This window comes from Amblyomma maculatum, chromosome 11, assembly GCF_055883805.1.
Source record: "Amblyomma maculatum isolate TAMU_Amacu chromosome 11, ASM5588380v1, whole genome shotgun sequence".
In the NCBI taxonomy this organism is placed as follows: Eukaryota; Metazoa; Arthropoda; class Arachnida; order Ixodida; family Ixodidae; genus Amblyomma; species Amblyomma maculatum.
In genome coordinates, this window is record NC_139354.1 from 114,883,158 (window position 1) to 114,904,632 (window position 21,475).

General features: G+C 47.9%; 1 protein-coding gene across 1 annotated transcript in view; it reads left to right on the plus strand.

Moving 5' to 3' along the window:
- The first annotated feature begins 3,537 nt into the window (after positions 1-3,537).
- Positions 3,538-21,475, plus strand: part of LOC146174727 (sodium/iodide cotransporter-like) — an 82,609-nt gene continuing 64,671 nt past the window's right edge. Inside the window, exons 1-2 of the mRNA XM_084585449.1 lie at positions 3,538-3,541; positions 6,834-7,111. Of these exons, the coding sequence (XP_084441575.1) occupies positions 3,538-3,541; positions 6,834-7,111 (282 nt within the window). The remainder of the gene's footprint in view (positions 3,542-6,833; positions 7,112-21,475) is intronic.

The window sequence follows — 21,475 nt, forward strand, 5'->3', positions numbered from 1 at the left end:
TAATGTAATTTTAAACTGCCTCGGAAAGTAGCAAGAAATTAAAATAGGTAGAGGACCACTTTAAGTTATAGGTGAATACCTAATTAGCACAGGTAGTAACCGCAGATTCGAACCACGAAGGGGAAACAATTAGGAGAATAAGATTGAAATGGAGTACATTTGGCAAGCGCTCGTAAATTATGACTAGCAGCTTATTGGCAACGCTCAAGAGGAAGGTATATAACAGTTGCATATTACCTGTACTCACTTATGGACCTGAAACATGGAGGCTAATGAAAAGGGTTCTACTTATGTTGAGAACAACGCAGAGTGGTATAGAACAGAAAATGTTAGGCGTAAAATGAAATAAGCGTGCATAGTGAGTCTGGTGAGAAATAACTGGAGTTTCTGATACTCTATACGAAATCAAGAAAAGATGGGCGTGGGCAGGACATGAAGTGCGAACAGAGCATAACTGTCAGTCGCTAAGAGTATAACCAACAGGATTACAATGGAAGGAAAGTGTGGCATAGAAAATAATTGGGCGGATGAGGCTAAGAAGTTTGTAGGGATCAAGTGGATGCAGCTAGCATAGGACAGGGTAAACTGGAGGAGTATGAGAGAGGCCTTATCCCTGCACTGAGTATATTCCTACTGTTGCTCTTGAAGAAATATGACTATACAAGCCTATGATTATGACTAATCGAATTTAAATTATTATGATTCATTATCAGTGATTGATTTCATTATTATCAACCTCTTGGATATTGAAAGGGCGAAGGTCGATTTCTGGTCACTCTTTCTTGTCACATGAAGCATGGGCAATAAATGATTTCGTAATACTATCCAGTTACTTCATGGTAACCTGTGTTATAGACGTAAGTCGTAAACTGCAGGATGGCGTCCTGATCCTGATGATTGGACGCTGCATAAATCAAAATCATGCTTACGAGAATCTTGTAAAGCGGCTCAGTGGATATTTCTTTGTGGTTAATAGTCAGTAGAAATGCGGTCTTCTCAGCCAGAGTGGGAGCTATTCTTGCACAACTTAGGGAGGAACTTTGGCCTCCATAAATGACGATCACTGGAGGCCTGCCCTGGCAAAGGACGATTCGGTGAAGCAAATAGTGGAACATGCCGGCCGTTTTGGCAGAAGCGAACCCAGCCATTTCCACGTGTCGAGCCAAGCGGTCAACAGCAAAGAAGTCCAGCAGCAGCAGTCGTCACAGAATATAAAAGAATTAAGTCAATTCCAGTTATCTGCAAAGCCGATACAGAAGCATAACTACTTGAAGACGAGCCAGTGGCATGGTGCATTGCTTTAGTCACAAACTGCGATGTAGCACTTTGTTCTCGCCTACAATTGGGCAAGAGGAACCCTGTCGGACTCTCGAGAGGGTGCAGGAAAAGCCGATATTACTGCGATGTCATGCATAGCATGTAGGACGGCGCTGTGGAGAGAAGTTGTGACAACAAGGAGCCAGCGGGCGCCAAGAGCTAAAAAATTCTTCTTGATGAGCAGACTTCAGTAGGTGCCTACTTGCACACAGCAGACTTGCTGAGTACAAATTTTCGAAGCAGCGCGGCGGCGTCGTAATGGAATGGAAAAAACTTTCTACAGATTCAATGTGTTTGCGACCGTTGCTGCTGTCATGAGCTTCGTGGTCGATCCTCGTGTCCAGACTGCCGCACTTAACTGCTGCCATTGTGGATTGGAGTACGAAAAATGTTTTCTCTTCCTCGTCCTCGCTGACCAGTAAGTGCTCCCACTGCATCACACTTGGGTTTTCTATTTTGGGGTCCATGTCTGCCTCAGGATAAGTCCATGTGACGTGCTCGAATTTCGATGTGCCATGACACCTTGGGCATTCATCTTCATATTGCGCAAAAAAAATCTTGTATAATTATTGTCGGTGTGGATAAGTGCCGGTTTGTAATCTGCACCAGTCTACTGCCTCCTCTTGGGTTAGTCTTTTGTTTGAGGCTGGGTGGCGTTTTAGCTGGCCGCTGTAATGATCTAGTATATCTAAGTACGTGGGGATCAAAGGTACCCGTGGTGCAGTGTTGAGTCCACTCGGTAGACGTACCCTCTACCTAACTCACCTGCTGCTTCGTTGCCCCTTATCCCCTCGTGTCCCGGAACCCATACTATACTGTTTAGTGTTCGGTAAATGTCTTGTCGCCGTTTGTAGGATACGATTGGCGATTCTGTCAATTCTGCCCCTTGTGTAGTTTCGACACGCGTGCTTGTAGTCCATCACTATTGTGAGGTTCTGTCCCATTGTATTGCTATGCGCTACTGCCAGAGCGATCGCGGCTTCTTCAGCTGCCTATATGCTTGGGTTGTTTATTGCTGCGCTGCATATTTATTTACCTCCAGCGCCCATTACCACGGCGACTAATTTGCGTTGGTAACGGCACTTTGCCCCGTCGGAGTAGACTACGCTGGGATTGTCGATGAAGTCCCCGTTCAGTGCTCGGACTCCGGCTTGTCTTTTCCCATGGTGCATATTGGGGTCCATGTTTTTAGAGAGCAGCTCTTTGGCGCCCGTTCCTGGGTTTCGCGTCGTCGTCGGCGTCGACCGCATCGGCCTCTTAACCAGCTCCGCCCCTCTTTCATCCCCCCAGTTCGAGCCGGCGCTTCGGCAACCGGAGCCTCGCAGGAAGAGGGGAGGAAGGTACACTTAGCGGCGAACGATGGAGGCAGGAGCGCGCGCAGCAACCGGAGAACACGAGGAAAGGAAGGGGGGGGGGAGTCTCCGGAGGCAGCGCTAGCAGCGAATGAATTATGCCACCGCCGCCGCTAGCGAGTGAAGACAACGTGATTGCGTAGACAACCGTCCCCTCCACGCAGAAAGAGAAGGAGAGGGTTCCCCCTTTTCCTGCGTGGCGGCGAGGGTGCTCTCCGGTTGCCGAAACGCCAACTCACTGTCAGCGAATCACGGTGCGTGCATCCCGTTCTCACTCGCCTCACTCACTAGCGGCGTCAGCGGCATCAGTTAGTCGCTGCTATATGTTCGTCGCGCAACGTTCCTATGGGCCCACGTGCTGCTTCCCGCAACCTTCAGATAACTCAATTGCTCTCTTCTTTCCTCCGACCACAAAACCTCTCTCATGATAGCCAAGAACTGTTGGTGAAGTGTTTCTTGATGGAATACATGTGAAAAATTAAAAAAGTTGTCTGTAATTGCATATATGTGTCTTGCTCGAAATCTTTGCCTCATTCTATCGAAAAGGTGAAACAACTGATAAGCTGCGCTCAAATTTCGCATTAGGAAGTAATGTATTTTGACCGGAACAGCACGCACTAAGACACAGACAAGAAGAGAGACACGACACACACAGCGCTCGTGTGTGTCGTGTCTCTCTTCTTGTCTGTGTCCAGCGCTCGTGTGTGTCGTGTCTCTCTTCTTCTCTTCTTGTCTGTGTCTTAGTGCGCGCTGTTCCGGTCAAAATGAGTTACCAACTTGCCCAAGCATCTGTTTTAACGAAGTAATGTAATCGTGGGCAATTTTTTCTGTTTTCGTCCTTACTCGGTTTCTTTTCTTTTGCGTGGCCATGGGTATGCCTAATTTCTCTATTAGGTGTCTTCCCATTCTTGTTTGGGTGAGTCTGTCCAGTTGAGCGCTACGTTGCTCTTCTCGTAGCTCGTCGAAGTTGTTCTTATACCCAAAGCCATTACCTTTTCGGTTGATGTTGGCATCGGAACTCTTATCGCCGTTTCGTAAGCTTTGCGTACTATGGTGTCAATTTGGAGGACCTCTCGCTTGTTTAGTTCGTGGTATGGTAGGTAGTTACCCTGCTCGTGGCGACGCTGTCTGTGAGTCTAAGCGGTAAGGCTCTCTCATGCCCTTTTTGCTGCTGACTCTTCGCACGATTCTGGCGACTTGATCTATTGTATTCTTAAGGGAGGCAATGGTTTTGCTACAGCGCTCTGTGATTTGCAGCCACATTCCAAGTACTGTGACTTCCATTCTCTCTGGTATCGTCTCATTTCCAAGTTTCAGGGAGATTTGAGAGTCTTATTTCCTTGTGCTTTTCTTGATTCCGCCCTTTGAAGCCGCTCTTCGTTTTCTGCTAGGGATCCTGTGGTCGTTCACATTGTTATGTCGTCTGCGTACATTGCGTAGGAGATGTTTTCTATCTTGTCGAGTTTTTTGTAAGTCCTATCATCGCTACGTTGAATACTAGCGGTGATACTACCGAGCCTTGCAGGGTTCCTTTTTTTCGCGCCATGAAGCTCCCCGAGAAGTGGCTTTGCCATAGCGAAACGCTCTGTTTCTGCAGTTTGTATCATTGAGGCCTTCAATGATGGCCGCACGACCCACGTTACCGAAGGCTCCTTTTACTTCGGGTGCTAGTACTATGTGTTTCACTTCTTCGTATTTCACTGAGGACTTTCTCCTCTAATTGTAGGAGCACGTCTTGCGTGGATAGTCTTCTTCTGAATCCAGATTTGACATTAGGGTAAATTCGAAGATACTTTGGCGGCTAAAATGATGAAGAGAAAAACCTGAGTGGTGCATTCTGCTACGCGACTATTGCGCATGTAGCGATAAATGCTGCTACGAGTAGAGCTGAGCAACTACTCTTTAACATTCGGCGAGTTCATTTATGCAGTGAATTCTACTTGGCAGCGACGAGATCGCACTGCTTGTATCTTCGCAATTCTAGCCATTAATTAGTAATAATTGGTTAGCCACTAATTATAATTGTTAATTATTATTTAGCAACTAGTAATCAGTGACTCATTAAATATTTAGTAATTTATTAGTAATTGACCATTGTTTCACATAAGACTATATAAGGCACGCATTCGCGCTGGTAGTGCTGTGTGATTGGTCGAGACCTCCATGACGTCTAGTTACTCATTACTTATCAATCTTTAGTAGTGGTTATTGCGTAATTTGCAATCTCTGATAAGTAATTATAATTAGTATTTAGGAACCAGTAATTAGGAATTTTTAATTAGTCAATAATTATCAATTGATCATTGATTGGCATATGACTGTACAAGGCATGCATTTGCGCATACTGTGGTGGTGCTCTGTAATTGGTCGAGATCACCATGACATCATCCCGTCTCGACCAATCAGAACCGCCACAAAAGCGTGACACTTGCTGGCAACAACGATCACGCAATAAAGGCTTTCGCCTTAATATCCTTTGTCCTCCATGTAGTTTGAGATCCTTTCATTAACCGCTCTCTCGTACATCTTCCCTACGCAAGAGGTTAGGAAGATTGGTCTAAACTTTTCGATTTACAGTCTTTTGCCCTGCTTTGTTATCATAATTAGCTCTGCATGTTTTCATACTGTCGGCACACGTCGGCCGGCCGGGATGACGTTAGAGCGTACTAGAATAATGACGTGGTTGACGTCATGGCACGTGACCTGCAGGCCTTATGTCTAAGAGGCATTGCTCCAACGCCTTGAAAGCTGAACTTTCGTCCCAAGCAAACATTACCTTTGGTCGATGGCAATTTTAAACACTCATTATTGAGGCGGCGGCGCCGCACTGGTGGAGTAATTAAGCCGCTCTGCTGCTGTGCTCGAAAATGCGGGGATCGAATTCAGGCGGTAGAGGCCGCTTTTCGACGGAGGAAAAATTCAAGGCAACTCTTTGCTGTGCGATGTCAGCGCACTGCACTTTAAAGAAACCCTGCTGTTCGATATTTCTGGAGACTACCACTACGGAGTCTCTCATAACCTGAGTTGTTTTGAGACATTAAACGACATAAACAAGACAAGCATTAATGAGACTGCGGCGCCAATTTTCGCTACGCTAAGCGATTTACGCAATAGCATGCACCGTGTTCTTTAATTTTACAGCAGGCAAACTAATTCGCCAATATAACAGAAATTCGCTCAAGAATATCATTCTCCTGCATCCCGTGCCTTGCAGACATTCAAAGCAGCACAACAGCGGACAGAAGTACACAAGCCCGCCGCAGGGTAATAAACATGCCCCATAAATTCTGCATGGAATTAGTACAGGGTAACTGAAGGGCAAATGGCTGTCTATATGGAATTGTGAAATGAGCAATAAATTACATATGCGAAAGCCCACTTTCCGAGGTTGGAAATCGAGCGCACCCACAAATAAAGTTTTAAGTATGTCATAATATGCCGGCAGTGCCCTGCATACACACTCCTTACAACTTTTACTAATGGAAGAAAGCAAATCTTTCTGTAAAAAATGACGAGAGATGCGCCATATTTTAATTACGCGCTCAAGACTGAAAAACTATGAACAAAAGCATTTCATGGTGTTTTAATATGATTATAGTGTTATTCCATCCAAGCTTACTATTAATGAAATGTTCTACCACTGACATGTTTTTTAACTTCATAAACAAAGGACAGGTGTAAAGCAAACTATAGCTTATAAAACCTTCATTTCCTTTCTTACAACAAAAATACATTTCAACCTTTTTCATTACACATGAAACCTTATTTGCTGAAGCGCTATAAAACTCTAACGTTTGCTTCTTATGGTGTACAAGGCGCAGTACGTCACACTTATAGTGTAAGTGGGCAGCGTCATCAGTGACGTCTTTGTATGGACTCCCGCTCAATAGTTCAAATGCCATTCAGCGATTTTGTGACGCAGTAATGTTTCACATGGCATCATGACATTATTGGCAGCGCTAATTCGAGCGCGCCATGACTACTCAGGCCATTGCTCAGAGTTCTACAGATAACCAGACGCCTAATGCGCATTTTAGTTCATTGCTTTATTTCATTGGTTACCATTGGTTACCCTTAGCAAAGACGAAGCTTTCTGATCGACCTTAGCTTTCGACTGGCATTACAGGCGGTGAATGCTTATTGCGCCGCTGTGTTTCCTTTCAGGAATCGGCCTATTCCTCTCCCTGCGTAGGCGATCGGGTGGTCAAGCGACGAGAGACGAGGCCTTTCTGGGTAACCGTAGCATACGAGCACTGCCCTTGGCCCTGTCCATGCTGGCGTCCAGCATCACAGCGGCGGGCATCGTGGCCTTCGTACCGCACTACTACCGCTACGGCTTTCACACGCTTTGGGCCATACCCGTCTTCGTTCCTGTGGGATTCATTGTTGCCTACCTCTTCTTGCCGGTCCTGTACGAACTCAAGGTCACCTCCATTTTTGAGGTAGATGCTCCGGACAAAACGAATTTGCGAAAATAGAAGCAAACAAAAAGACCGAATGAAAACTACTGCTAGTCGACGACTCTAATGGCTTTTCGGCCTAACCAATGCTAAGCTATCGCTTGAACATTCGACCGTATTTTAACTCTGTTAAACCAATTAGATATGCAAAAGCACTCTCTGATATAGATTGGAATGGTTTTCGTTACCTGTTTGGTATTGAGAGCCTGGCACCTACTCTAGCATGGTGTTGACTGTTTTTGTTAATAAATAAATTAGTACATTAGTAGGAAAGCAAAGGCGTAGTATCTGCCCCACTTTTTCTGCGAACACCTAAACCGCACCGTAAGGGAAGGGAGGAAGGTGGGAGCAAAACTGTAAAGAGAAAGAGGAGTCATGGTGGAGGGCTACGGAGCGATTTTGCCCACCTGGGGATCTAACGCATCCCGCCGCAATGATACAGTGGTAATACGCCCGACTACTGTGCAGGAGTTTCCGGGTTCGATACCGACCACTGGCGGCTAGGTTTCGATGGAGGCGAAAAAAAGAGGCGTTTGTGTGCTGTGAATTGTAAGTGCACGTTAAAAAAATGAAATATTAATTAGCTTAGCTAAAAGCAGCGACTACCTCGAGATCAGAAGCTTTCTCCAGTCTTCTGCGCCGTTCGTCAGCAACTAAACTCTCCTTGACTTCCACGTCGAGCGCGTGTAAGTTCACCGGCGTTCTTTAATTCGTTTACAGGAATGGTAAAGCGCAGCATCTGTCACACGCGGAAGGCAAGAAGTGCCACCCGACGGGGTTCGAGCGCCCTCGCTCCCGATTGGTCCTCATAGCTGACGGCAAATGGGTGACGTCACATCACTGACGTCACCCTAATTGAGTGACAACTATTTGCCTTTGGTACTTTGAAATTGTGCGCCATTCGCAGTATCTGTTAAATGCGGAATCCCGCTATCATGCTCGCGGTAGACAAACCGCGACCCGGGTCGTGGCACAGCGGTAGAGCACTCGGCTGGGGATTCGTGGGATGGAGATTCGATTCCCGGATGAACCCTAATTTTTTTTTGTGAGCAGCAGTCGCGCACATCTTAACGTTGCTAAGCAACGCCGGCCGAGCTTGGCAAGGGGGCTGTGCAGCTGGCCTTGGCTGTCACCTCACTCGGTCGCGGAATACACCATACGCGAAGCTCGGCTCCGACCCTCGTAGTGAAGCTTTTCACTTCAAAATCCCCAGGTGGTCGAAATTACCCCGTATTCCTCCACTACGACTCATTCTCTCCACTTTCACACCCACCTTCCTCGCTTCCCTAAGGTGCGGGTCAGGAATCCACAGAAAAAGTGTAACAGATACAACGCCTTTCCTTTCCTGTCAACCAATTAGAATTAGATCTAACACGCACCAACATTGTCTAATAATAATTGGTTCACAGGAAAGGAAAGGCGCTGTATCTGCCACACTTTTTCTGTGGACACCTGAACCGCTCCTTACGGGAAGGGAGGAAAACGGGAGTGAAATTGGAAAGAGAAATATGAGCCGCAGTTGAAGAGTTTGGAGTAATTTGACCACCTGGGGAGCTTTAACGCGCGCTGACATCGCAAAGCACACTGACTCCTCTTTCTTAATCCAACATTGGTTTAGTCTATATCGAATCGCAACCGCTAGCTGTCGGAATGACGCGGCGATCCCTGTCTTCCATACTTACGTGCGGGGGCGGGTGCGATTGCCTTTTTCTGGTGGAAAATAAAGTTTTTCAGTCAAATCAGGGAAAGTAAATTGTTTGAAAACAAAAAGGCGCTGTATTTACCACACCCTTTCTGTGGACACTGACTTTCATTTATCCTCGTGGGCAGAAATTTTTAATTCGAAAGCCTTAATGGGCTCTTACTCGCGAGCGTGTCCGGTTAGAAGTATCCCGCTTCATCGCGAGATTCCGTGAGACTGTGACGTCATCGCCCATAACCTGGCGTAGCATCACCATAATGTCACATCTGGTCGCGTATAGTAAATGAAACGGACGTAATTATGTCTTCTTGTGGCGCTTCCTGGTGCGCCGAGTTTCTGTGGGATTGTGGCATTATGGATCCTGACCGGACAAGACGTCATGGCTGGATGTGTCATCATCCTGACGTCACATTAGGTCACGTAGAATAACCTAAACTGGCGTCGCCATGACATCATATTGGGCCATGGCTTATAACCTGACCACGTGATTCACACATACAAAGCTGACCCCTCCGGTCGTTTGGTGCAGGCGTCTGTGCTGAGCCTTTCACTTGGCGCTCCCTTGAACCCTGCATACAGAAGCATACAGCATACAAAAGCAGATGTAGTAACGCAGAAATCCGCGGCGTTTCAAAGGTCTTCAGCTCATCGCACTTTAGTGGTCCAAAGTCTTTGAAAACATTTTAGAGCGCAGCTCTTTGGCGCCCGTTCCTGCGTTTCGCGTTGTCATTGCCATTGGCATCGCCATCGGTATCGTAACCAGCTCTACCCCCTCCCAGCCCCCAAGATCAGCCCCCTCTTCCTCCGTGGCACTAATCAGTACTAAATGCTAACTAGTCACTAACCGGTGCTAACTAATAATAACTAGTCATTAACAAATCCTAATTAGTCATGACTAAATAGTCATGAGTAATGACCGACAACTGAGTGACACCATCACATGGTGACGTCATCAACAGTGACGTCATGACCGGATATGACGTCATCATAATGTCACATCCGGCCATGTCTGATCACCGAAAGTGACAATGAAGTTACATCCGGTCATTATGTCATGACTGGTGAAGACGTAAAGAGGAGATTCACGCATATACGAAGCTGATCCCACCGGGCGTTCGATCCAGGCGTACTTGCGGCGCTTTCAGTTGGCGCGGCTCTCGAACGCAGCACCACAGAGCATATAGAAATAGACACAGTACAGCAGGCATCAACGGGATGACATGGCATTCCGGAATGCCATGTCATCCAGCTCACTTAGGTACCCAGCCTAATATGAAATATAGTTTGATGCTGATGTGTTTTTTGCTTCAGAATTGCCGCCCTCATAACATCCCAACTACATTTGATTAAAGGCGCACAGTAGTTATTAAGAAAGACGGATTCTGAAGTGAAATAATAAATCTCAGCAGAACCTACAGCATTGTCAGTTCCAGCTTCAAGTAAATGGGGGGGGGGGGGGGGGGACTTGGTATAGTGCTTTAAAGCAGTTTTGTTGAAATGAGGGCCAATGTTTGAACATAAACACGAAGCTCTCATTACAGAATCATAAAACAAGACACTGCCCTGATATACCAATATACAAGCGAGAACGGCTTTGCTTCGTGACGCAGTAAACCACAGGTATAGTGCTCTAGAAGAATATTCTAAAACACTAACCACGGAGTCCAGTGTGGGTTCAAACAAACCAGGAATTTCTGAGCCCACGAAAAGGGTGAAGCTGGTACAATCCTCACAGATGATCAGCCAGTGTCCTTTCGGGATTTCATGCTCCAGCAGTACACACGGCCCAGCAAACACACTCGAACTAAGGCAATGTCACATATAGCCCCAGGACATACAAAGTACGCGCCATCCTCCTTGGGCGAGAATGTTACTGTGGATTTGCGCGTTTCCTCAATAGGATGCGAGAGTTAATCTACTATGCGGTCTATTCGACTGCCACTCTTCCCTGTGTAATACGTATGCTGCGCATTAACCACCGCCTAAGAAAGGCGTCCTCATCCAACACAAAACGTTGTGCATCAAGAAAGAACCGCATTAACAACGCTAGCTTGGTCATGAGAGGTTTCATGAATCGAAACGATGTCTGCACATGTGTAATCATGTTGCAGTTCTCCCCAAGAACTAGCGCGATCATGGACTTCAGGGAGCCGCTCAAATGCTCCCAGTGGAATGGCTATTCTCGACAAGTGCATAGAGAATGCCCGCGCAGATAAGCGTTGGAGCGTGTGTGCCAGTACGCATTCTTCAAGCACATGTTTGATCGTCTCTGGCTGGCACTCCTTTATTGGATTCATTTAATGGCTGCATTTCCTTCTGTTGAGGGGGACACGTGACATGCGATCTAGTGTGCAGGAACAGATACCAGAGACCGCCAGAGAAACTTAAGACAAATGAGGAAAAAAAAGGTCGTCTTCGACGAGGAGGAACAGCCGCTCATAAAAGACGAGAAAGAATTCCCCAGCTAGAAGCCATGAAGAATACCAACGACAGATCCAGGCCGGAAAAGAGATATGAGATCCAAGGGCAAGAAGCCTTCAAGCCTAGGCACAAGTCCAAGACCAGGGGCAGATCAGCGTCCAGGGAACCTGGACGACCCCGAGGAGAAACCAAGGACATGAGCGGCAACAACGTCTGGGTAGGTGGACCATCTCTGTCTCCCACTGACGCCTCTAGTTTTCTGAGAAATACAAAAAATCTCTAGATGAGGCAATAGTGAAGATCAGACAGGAAACGGACGCACAAATTAGAGCAATAGCGAATGACAGGGACAAGTGGAGAGGCAGATTCGAAGATCTAATGGAAAAATTGAGCGAGAAAACCTCAGCTCAAGCATACAGATGGAGGTAGAAAACAGCTGAGCCGAGCGCACGGAAGGTTTCGAAACGGTAAACGAGAAACTCGAAGTATTAGTTAAAATACAGGACGGAAAATTGAACAACGCAGCCACAGTACAACAATGCGAGACAGCAGCATTTGACGCTAAGCTGAATGATATAATCGCGGTTCTGGAGAAGCTCGGGCAACATTTGACGAAGATAGAAGAAGATCGAATGCTACAATCTAACGCAGCAACCAAAAGAGAAAGGTCGCAAGAAAGCATACCAAACAATAAGAACAAAGTCAGACCAACGAGAACTGAAGACAAACATGGCTCACACCACTAACAGCGTAGCCACCAGGAGGAAAGACGCGTGCCGCATCTGGCAGTGGAACTGTAGAGGTTTCAAAGACAAGAAAGACTTCAGCTTGCATATATTGGGCAGCAGCCAAAAGCCTCATGTGATACTTTTACAGGAAACCTTAGTTACTCCAAAGATTCCAGAATACGACTCTCATGTGGGGGAAACCAGACACGAGTGGCCACACTCACGAGTAAAACAGTCACAGCAATTAAACACGACAAGTTAACACAAGACACAGAGCACATGTTAGGAGAGGTCCTTCCCAGAAAACGAAAAGATAAAAGCCTATTTATGCTCAATATATACAGCCCTCCAAGGGACATATATTATGCTGAGGCATGCGAAAGTAAAGAAAAATAAAGAGCCTCTGTCCGTGCCACAAAGTATAACGGGCTCCCTCCAAGGGACAGGAAAACGGACTTCGGATCAATTATTGAGCAGACTCGGAAGATTGCAGAAAAGAACAGGCTAGTTATAGAGGGCGAATTCAACGCGCCACATCAGACGTGGGGATACCGACAAAATACCGCGAAAGGAACTCTCCTACTAAAAGCAACGTAAAGTTGCTAACCGACTGCGGCACCCCGACACGACAGGGCAACAGCGTAAAAAGAGATAAGTGCCCAGACCTCGCATACGTAACCGAAGAAATAGAAGCGGAGTGGACCAACACGAACCTCAACTTCGGGAGTGACCATTTCATATGCGAGACACTGGTGAAATCAGGAACGCTGTACAGTGCACTAAGGAAATCCAAAGTAACGGACTGGCACGAGTTAAGGAAAGACCTGGACGAACAAAGTGCAGAAAACCTGACCCAATGGACAGATCAGATTAGAGCCAAACATAAAAAACACACTAAAACGATCTCAGCCCAAGACCACGTACAAAAAGCAGACCGACACCTACTCACCCTATGGGACGCGAAAAGAGGGCTGATCAAACGATGGAAAAACCAAAAACATAACAGGAAACTCAAAAAGGGAATCGCAAAGCTCAACGACAAAATTCAAAGCTACGCGCAGACGGTGACTAGCAACAATTGGAACCAAATCTGCAATGAACTCAACGGAAATCTAGGCAACCGTAAGAGCTGGAAACTAATTAGACACCTAATTGACCCAATCAAAGCAGGAACGAAAATGGCAAGGCAATAGAGAGGATGCTTCACCTGAACCAATCGACAGACTCTGAGATCGCGGATCAGATCTGGAATAGGTACATCGGAGAGCCAGACGGAACAGTCAACATCGATCAGAAATACGCAGGACATCCAACCCAAAGCTGGACGCGGCCATTACAGTAGCAGAAGTATACGCAGCGGCTAGATCCTTCGTCAAAAACACTGCACCCGACAAAGACCAAGTCAGCAACGCAGTCATTAGAAACCTCAGCGAGCAGAAAATGGAGGAAATAACGGAGTTCTTCAATCAAAACTGGTCTAGCGGAATTATACCGAAAGAATGGAAACATGCGGAAATTATAACTATTCCTAAACCTGGGAAGAAGCTAGGCCTGGACAACTTACGCCCTATCGTGCTTACAACTTGCATAGGAAAATGGCTCGAAAGAATCATCAATATCCGACTCACAGACTACCTGGAAGACAAAAAACTACTGCCAAACTCGGTGTTCGGCTTCAGGAATAATCTGTCAACACAGGACGTGATGTTGCAAATTAAGCGCGACATCTTGGACAGAATATCAGCCAAAGACGAAGGTATCCTCCTCGCGGTGGACCTAAAAGGTGCCTGTGACAACATCAGTCACAAAGCAATTCTCGATAGCATATCGGAAACCGGGTGCCGGGAGAGAACGTACAAATACGTCCGGGACTTTCTCAGCATCCGGACCACAACGATAAGTGCCGGCGGTATCAGGACAAACGAAAGAGCAACTGCCGGGAAAGGAACCCTGCAGGGATCCATCATCTCGCCCCTTCTCTTTAATCTGGCCATGGTGCCGATAGCGAGGAAATTGGAAAGCATACCTGGAATTCGTCACGCACTCTACGCCGACGACATTACGGTGTGGACGACGACAGGATCAGTGGGAGAGTGCCCTGGATGGCACTGAAGAAATTGCAAGAAGAAACGGCATGCAATGCGCCCCTGAAAAAACCCAGTTCATTAGAATCCACAAGAAAAACTTCAACACACAGCTGATTCAAATCCGACTTCAAAACCAAGACATCAGAGACGTAAAAATCTTGAGGATACTAGGTATGTGGCTACAGAGCCACGGGGAAAGAACGCACACACTCAAGCTACTGACTCGGGCAACCAGTCCGGTCTGTGGAATGATTCGATGAATAGCAAACAGGAACGGAGGGTTAAAAGAGAAGGACGCGGTCAGAATAGTAACGGCGATGATAGTCCCCCGTTGGACCTATAGCCTCCCGTGCCACAACGTCACCAGAACGGAATCACAGAAAATTGGTGCGCAGTTTCGGAAAGCTTATAAACTAGCAATTGGATTACCAAGTCATGCATCCAATTAGGCTTTAATGGCAATGGGCATCTCGGCCACCTACGAAGAACACAAAGAAGCAATCCTGGTCTTCCAGGAATGCAGACTAGAACAAATTCGGACTGGTAGACACCTACTGAACATCATGGGGCGACTCATCGACGAGAAAACTAACCCCCTAAGAGAAATGCTCACTCCCGAAAGCAGAACTGAATGCCAGGTCCTCCCAATTCCCAAAAACATGGACCCCCTACACAACAGCGAAAGACGAAAAGCCAGAAGTCGCCACATACAAAACAACGTCATCAGAAACAACAGCGGCATACTCTATGTAGACGCCAGTCCATATCTGGGGAGAAAAGCAGCGGTAGCCACCACAGCTGACCACACCGGAAGAGAGGTGACCAGCTCATTGATCAAGATCAATAACAACATAGAAGATGCAGAGGAAGTTGAAATCGCCCTTTCAGTTAAACACGCCAGCAGCCAAGGTAGAAAACACATGATATTCAGCGATTCCCAAAAGGCCTGTCGTGCCTTCCTCCTGTGACGCCTATGCAAACAGGCACACCGAATAATGGAGCAGGAAAAAAGACGGGCAACATGAAGCACACAATCTTGTGGATACCGGCAAACGAGGGAATCGATGGGAACGAGGCTGCCGACAGGATATACCGAGGGCATACTTTCCGGGCACCTGCACCATCTGCCCCAGAGCCTTCAACCCCTCTCACATACAGGGAACGGATACAATACTTCAAATTAGAGAAAACGATACGCAGAACCACACAAAGACCTCAGCAGATAGCAGGCAGTAACCTGGAGGAACATACAGGCTAGGACATTCATAACCCTAGCAAAGTACCACAAACTCTGGCCCGAAAAATTAAAAAATAATACATGCACTGCATGCGGTGAAGTCTCGGACATCCTTCACAAGACCAGTTACAGAAATATAACGCTCGAGCACTCAGCCAAGCGGAGTGGGAGGCAGAGCTGGCCAACCCGGGTCTCTGAGCAGCGCAGCCTGCTCACCAGGGCCCGGGAGACAGCCCAGGCCAATGGTATCCTGGACAGAGGAAACCACCCACGCTCTTTCGTTAAATAATTAAAGTTTACACTTTCTCTCCCTCTCTTTCCAACTACTCTTGTCCGTTGGTGGCGACTGCAGGAAGAAGGAAACGGATATGCACGGGCATGCGGCTCTGTAGCTGAGTTACCTCAGCTGCCTCGTGGGATTGGTTGGTTGGTTCATATAGGAAGGGAAAGGCGCAGTATCTGTCACACTTGCTCTGTGGACACCTGAACCGCGCCGTAAGGGAAGGGATGAAGGTGAGAGTGAAAGTGGATAGAGAGAAAGGGAGAAAGGGGGGCCGTAGTGGAGGGCTACGGAGTAATTTCGACCACCTGGGGATCTTTAACGTGCGCTGACATCGCACAGCACACGGACGCCACTTCGTTTCGCCTCCATCGAAACGCAGCCGCCGAGGCCAGGATTCGATCACGGGAACTCCGGCACAGTAGTCGGGCGTCTTACCACTGCACCACCCCGGCGGGGCATATAGAAGAGAAATTCAGCAGAGAGTAAGAACGACGAAGAAGAGCGGCTAAGATGCGCGCCGCTGCAACAGCTGTCGTCCACCACCGAAACGGCAGCTGGTCCAAAGACGGTTTGCAACAGGTTGGTTGGTTGGTTGGTTTGTGGGGTTTAACAGGTACAGCCACCGGTGTCAGGCAAGCCCCCGCAGGGCCCATCATTCTAAGCCCCGTAGAGCCAGGAGCAACAACCCCCGGCCCCTACCCTCATGGTTCCATCGTTGCTGATGCGACTATAGGAAGAAGAATAAATGCTCAGGCCTGCTAAGCCACCTCCTCTGCCTCATGCGCATGGAGGACAAATCAAAGAAATGAAAAGAAGAGAGAGATAAAGACGCGCGTCGCAACCGCCCCGGCTCTCTGATTTATTTATAGGAAGGGAAAGGTGCGGTAACTGTCTCACTTGGTTTTCTGTGGACACCGCAACCACGCCGTAAGGGAAGGGAGGAAGATAGGAGTGAATGTGGACTGAGAGAAAGAGGAGCCGTAGTGGAGGGCTACGGAGTCATTTCGACCACCTGGGGATCTTTAACGTGCGCTGATATCGGACGGCACACGGACGCCTCTTCGTTTCGCCTCCATCGAAACGCAGCCGCCGAGGTCGGGTTTGAACCCGGGTACTCCGGCACAGTAGTCGGGAGTCTTACCACTGCACCACCGCGGCGGGGCACGCCCCCGACTCTCATTTGTTGTTGCGACTGTAGGAAGAAGGAAAAGAAAATTCACGAGCCAACTCCGCTGCCTCGTGCTGGCAGAGGAGAAAATAAAGCAGCAAAGAAAAAGAAGAGGGAGAGAGAAAGACGTGCTTCGCAACAGGAGAGAGAAAGACGTGCTTCGCAACAGGCTTCGTCCGGCACGGAAGTGGTGGCAGGTGCAATGACGGTCTACAACTGGCACAACGACCGGTGGCATGTGAGCCCCTGTCGCAAACGTTTGGGGCCTACCACACAGCCCCGCAGGGCCAGGAGCAGCCCCCAACCCTCCGTCATAGTTCCGCCCACGAAGCTCTACAGGACAACGATAGGTGTCCTATTGAGGCTGAGAGAAGTTTAAAATCACCATTGATGTTTCTTTTAATATCACTTCAAATATATCGCGATCTAAATGACACTAATTAAGAATGAATATTGTAATTACGACGTACAATCATGACATTGCAAAAGGCAGAACATAATAATAAACAGATTAGTCTAAAACAAAGGAAAAGCGCTGTATCTGTCGCGCTTTCTTTTACTGTTTACCTGAACCGCACCGTAAGGGAAGGGACGAAGCCTGAAGGGGAAGTGAAAAGGGAGAAAGAGGGTTGGTTTGGCTTGTGTGGTGTAACGTCCTAGAGCGACTCAGGCTATGAGAGACGCCGTAGTGGAGAACTCCGGAAATTTCGACCACCTTGGGTTCTTTAACGTGCACTCACAACATGCAGCACACGAGCACCTTGATTTTCGCTTCCATTGAAAAGCGGCCGCTATGGCCGCAATTTGATCCCGCATCAATGAGAAGGCGTAGTTGAGGGCTAAAGATCATTTTCGAGCACCTGGATATCTTTTAGTTTCGCCCTAGTGGCACAGTGGTTAAGATGCCCGATTACTCTGGAGGAGCGCCCAGTTTCGAACCCGACTGCCGGCGGCTGCGTTTCGGTGGAGGCGAAGCGAAGAGGCGTCCGTGTGGTGTGTGATGGCGCATATTAGAGATCTCCAGTTGGCCGAAATTACCCCGCAGCACTTATTTACGGCACCGTTTCCTCTCTTTTTGCTTTCAATCCCACCTTCCTTCCTTTCTTACGGCTTGCGTCAGGTGCCCATAGAAACAATTTCGGTAGATGCTGTGCCTTTCCCTTCCTGTGGGCCAATTATTATTATTATCTCTATCCAACACTCACGTCGCACAGCACTCGGGCGCCTCTCCATTTCGCCTAAAACCTCTACGCTACCGCGACGGGGCAATATACGCCGTGGACGGGGTTTCTCCTGGCCCTGCGGGGCTGGGACTGGTAGGTCTCCGCCATTTGATGCGAGGGCCAGCCCGCCTCCGATGTTGCACCTGTTTAGGTGTTATTGCACTCGCCACGTACGCTTCGTTGGCTGATGACGGCCGTTGCGACGCACGTCTTTCTCTCTCCCTCTTTTTTCTTTTCTTCTCTTTTCTTTCCTATTTTCTCCTGTCCGCATAAGGCAGCGGAGAGGGCTCAGCTACAGAGCGAGTACCAGCCGCGCCACATGTGCCCTCCCACACCTCCCCCTCAAACAAAAGAAGAGAGACCGGGTGAATGCGCTCCTACGAAGTTGCACGAAAACGGCTCTAAGACTTCCCCCAGCACATCTAATGCCCGACTCCTTAAACGCGATGTAGACAACACTTTCGAGGAACTTAGAGAGGCTACATCAACGGCACAAATATCGCGCCTATCCAACTCAGCGGGAGGGAGAACAACGACGGAATATACACCCCCAGCCCACTCTCTCACCATAGCGCAGGCCGTACACTGGTGAAGCTTGCAGACTCGGACGGCTCCAAACCCTTCACTTGTACATGCCTGATACCCAGACCAGTTTTCCTCATCATGCAGACTCTGGCAAAGCAGGACACTTTCTACACACCCTTCTTACATGCCCAACCTTTCCTCATCCCCCATCATCGAACTTAGCAGAGTCCTACTGGGAGTCTCTCATGAAGAGCACCTCAATGGAGGTGGAGGCGTTTCGACGGATGCGAAACGAAGAGGCGTCCGTGGGCTGTGCGATGTCAGCGCACGATAAATATCCCGAGGTGGTCGAAATTACTCCGAAGCCCTCCACTACGGCTCCTCTTCCTCTCTTTCCACTTTCACTCCCACCTTCCTTCTTTTTCTTACGGCGCGATTCAGGTGTCCACAGATACAAGTGTGACAGCTATTGCGCCTTTCCCTTGCTCTGAACCAATTATATTGTAGGCCGTCATTGCACCCGCTATCACTTAGGTGCATGGTGCACGACGGCTGTAGCGATGAGCGTCTTTCTATCCCTCTACTTTCTCCCTTCTGTCCGCACGAGGCAGCAGAGGGCCCCGCCGGGATGGTGCAGTGGTAAGACGCCCGACTACTGTGCCGGAGTACCCGGGTTCGAACCCGACCTCGGCGGCTGCGTTTCGATGGAGGCGAAACGAAGAGGCGTCCGTGTGCAGATCCCCAGGTGATCCAAATTACACCGTAGCCCTCCACTACGGCTCCTCTTTTTCTCTTTCCACTTTCACCCCGCCTTCCTCCCTTCCCTTACGGCGCGGTTGCAGTGTCCACAAGAAACAAGTGAGACAGTTACCGTGCCTTTTCCTTCACATAAATACATCAGTTGTAAATAAATCAGGCAGCAGAGGCGGCTCAGCTACAGAGCCAGTAGCAGACCCGAAAATTTTCGTTTCCTTCTTCCTTCAGTCGCAACATCAACAACCAGGCACGTGACGTCATGAGCTTGCGCAGCAGTGGTATAGTGCCTAGAAAAACCTTCTAGGCACTATAGCAGTGGACATAGAGTTCCTTACACTAACTAGAGGGAAAGCTGAGGGCGCTGCACTTCAGCCACCATGGGCGCGCTAAGAATCATGGGCCGGTGTGCTACTTGTTGCGGGACAGTCGGTTTATTTCGAGTACGTGGAGTGGCGTTACTGCAATGTTTTTTTGTTATCATCATCATCTGAAGGTGCGTACATAGACCGCGAAAGCCATAGTAGCGAAGGCGCAAAAGCAGACGTCGCCAATAAATGGTTTCTGTTTCCCGAAATGCCACTAATAACTTCCTTAAGTGATGGCACAACGATAAATATTTTCATAACATTTTTCTATTTCAAAGTTTGCCTATTAAGTGCGAAATATTGGTATTTGTGCTGCTCAAAACTAAGCCAATAGAGGAAAGGGCCATCGCTTATATTGGATAAATCTCACACTGGCATTCTGTTTCTCTCTCTTTTTATAATTTATAGTCACAATATTCAATCTTAGGACATTATTTACGGTAAAACAACGTTTATCTTTGCATTAGTTTTGGCCAAAAGTTGTAGTTCTGCACTCGGTAGCTCACCGGCCCATGATGCTTTGAGCGCCCATGGTGGCTGAACTGGCCGTCTGGAAACTCCATGTAAACGCCCATAGACGGCAGCACAGCTTTCCCTCTAGGTAAGAGTAAGAAACTCTATGGAAGTGGAGACCAGCGCGGCGCAGCTGGTTGCCATGGCTACGGCGCATGCGCAGTTATGGCCTATGAATGGGACTGCGAAACTCGATTCTACAAGCCTATTGTAGCTTTCGCTACAAAAGTGGCCAAAGGTTATTCTAACGTGGCTTCATGGTTTGTGTAAGGTTCGGTAGCAAAAATTTGCAAGGTCGAGTTATTCACATTCTTGGCGCCAAAATTGCTTCCTGAGAGTTTAATCGAAAGTTGAAAGGCGCGCGAGTGGTCACACAGCATATTGTGTTGTCGAGATGAGCCAACTGTAGCATGTTTTCTCCGCGCATTTATTTGACCGCAGCCACTGGACAAGCGTAGCAACACAGGCCCATCAAGAGCGCGCTCTAACCGTCGGTTAAAAACCAGTCATCAAACTACGCTCCAGCTGTCATCGCCGCTGTAGATACACCGATGAAATTATCTCGGCACCAGCGGGAAATGCTACGTGCCGCTGAGATCAATCCATGCCGCGCTGTCGGGCATTCTGGTTAAGCATACTGGTGACTGTGCATATACTTTGCCATGTTACTATTTTATTTCTTTCGAAAAGCAATTATGTCAACAAATTTATAGTTTGTTATTTCTTTTTGTTGCAATTCTTGAATATTTTTGTTTTATACTCGCAATATTTTATTACGCAGTAGGGCACAGATAAAAAGTAAAACAAGTGAAAGTCGGATCCCTAGCCAAGCGCTTTAATAAACTGCGCCACGCCCGGGATCGTGAAAGGCCCATCATAATTCTCCTTGTCTACCGTGGTGATAGTGGTGAAAAGCATGTATTATCTATATTTAGAGAGGTTGCTTGGAAAGCCGCAACTAGTGGGCCACTCCCCTTACAACACTAGTTAGAGTTACTTATTCCGGGACCCAATATGTCTGCGCCGCCACTCTAGCTCGCTGGACCAGTGCTTGTTGGTCTAGCAGGTCCAGGCAGCCGAGCAGAGTCGTCTTCCAGTCCACTCGGGTAGGGAAAAGAGATATTGGTGAAAGAGAAGGATTTAGCTGGCATGCCCCAGACCATGTGAAAGTTATTAGCCACCTCTCCACAGCAAGGGTGGAGGCCATGAAAGGAAAGGTGAAATGTTTGAGTACTGCCGTGCACAGTAGAGTGTTAGGAAAATAGTGTATGATTATTATTTAACATATTGAACCAGCGGAAGACACAGAAAGACAAAAAATGAATACACAGTCTAGCG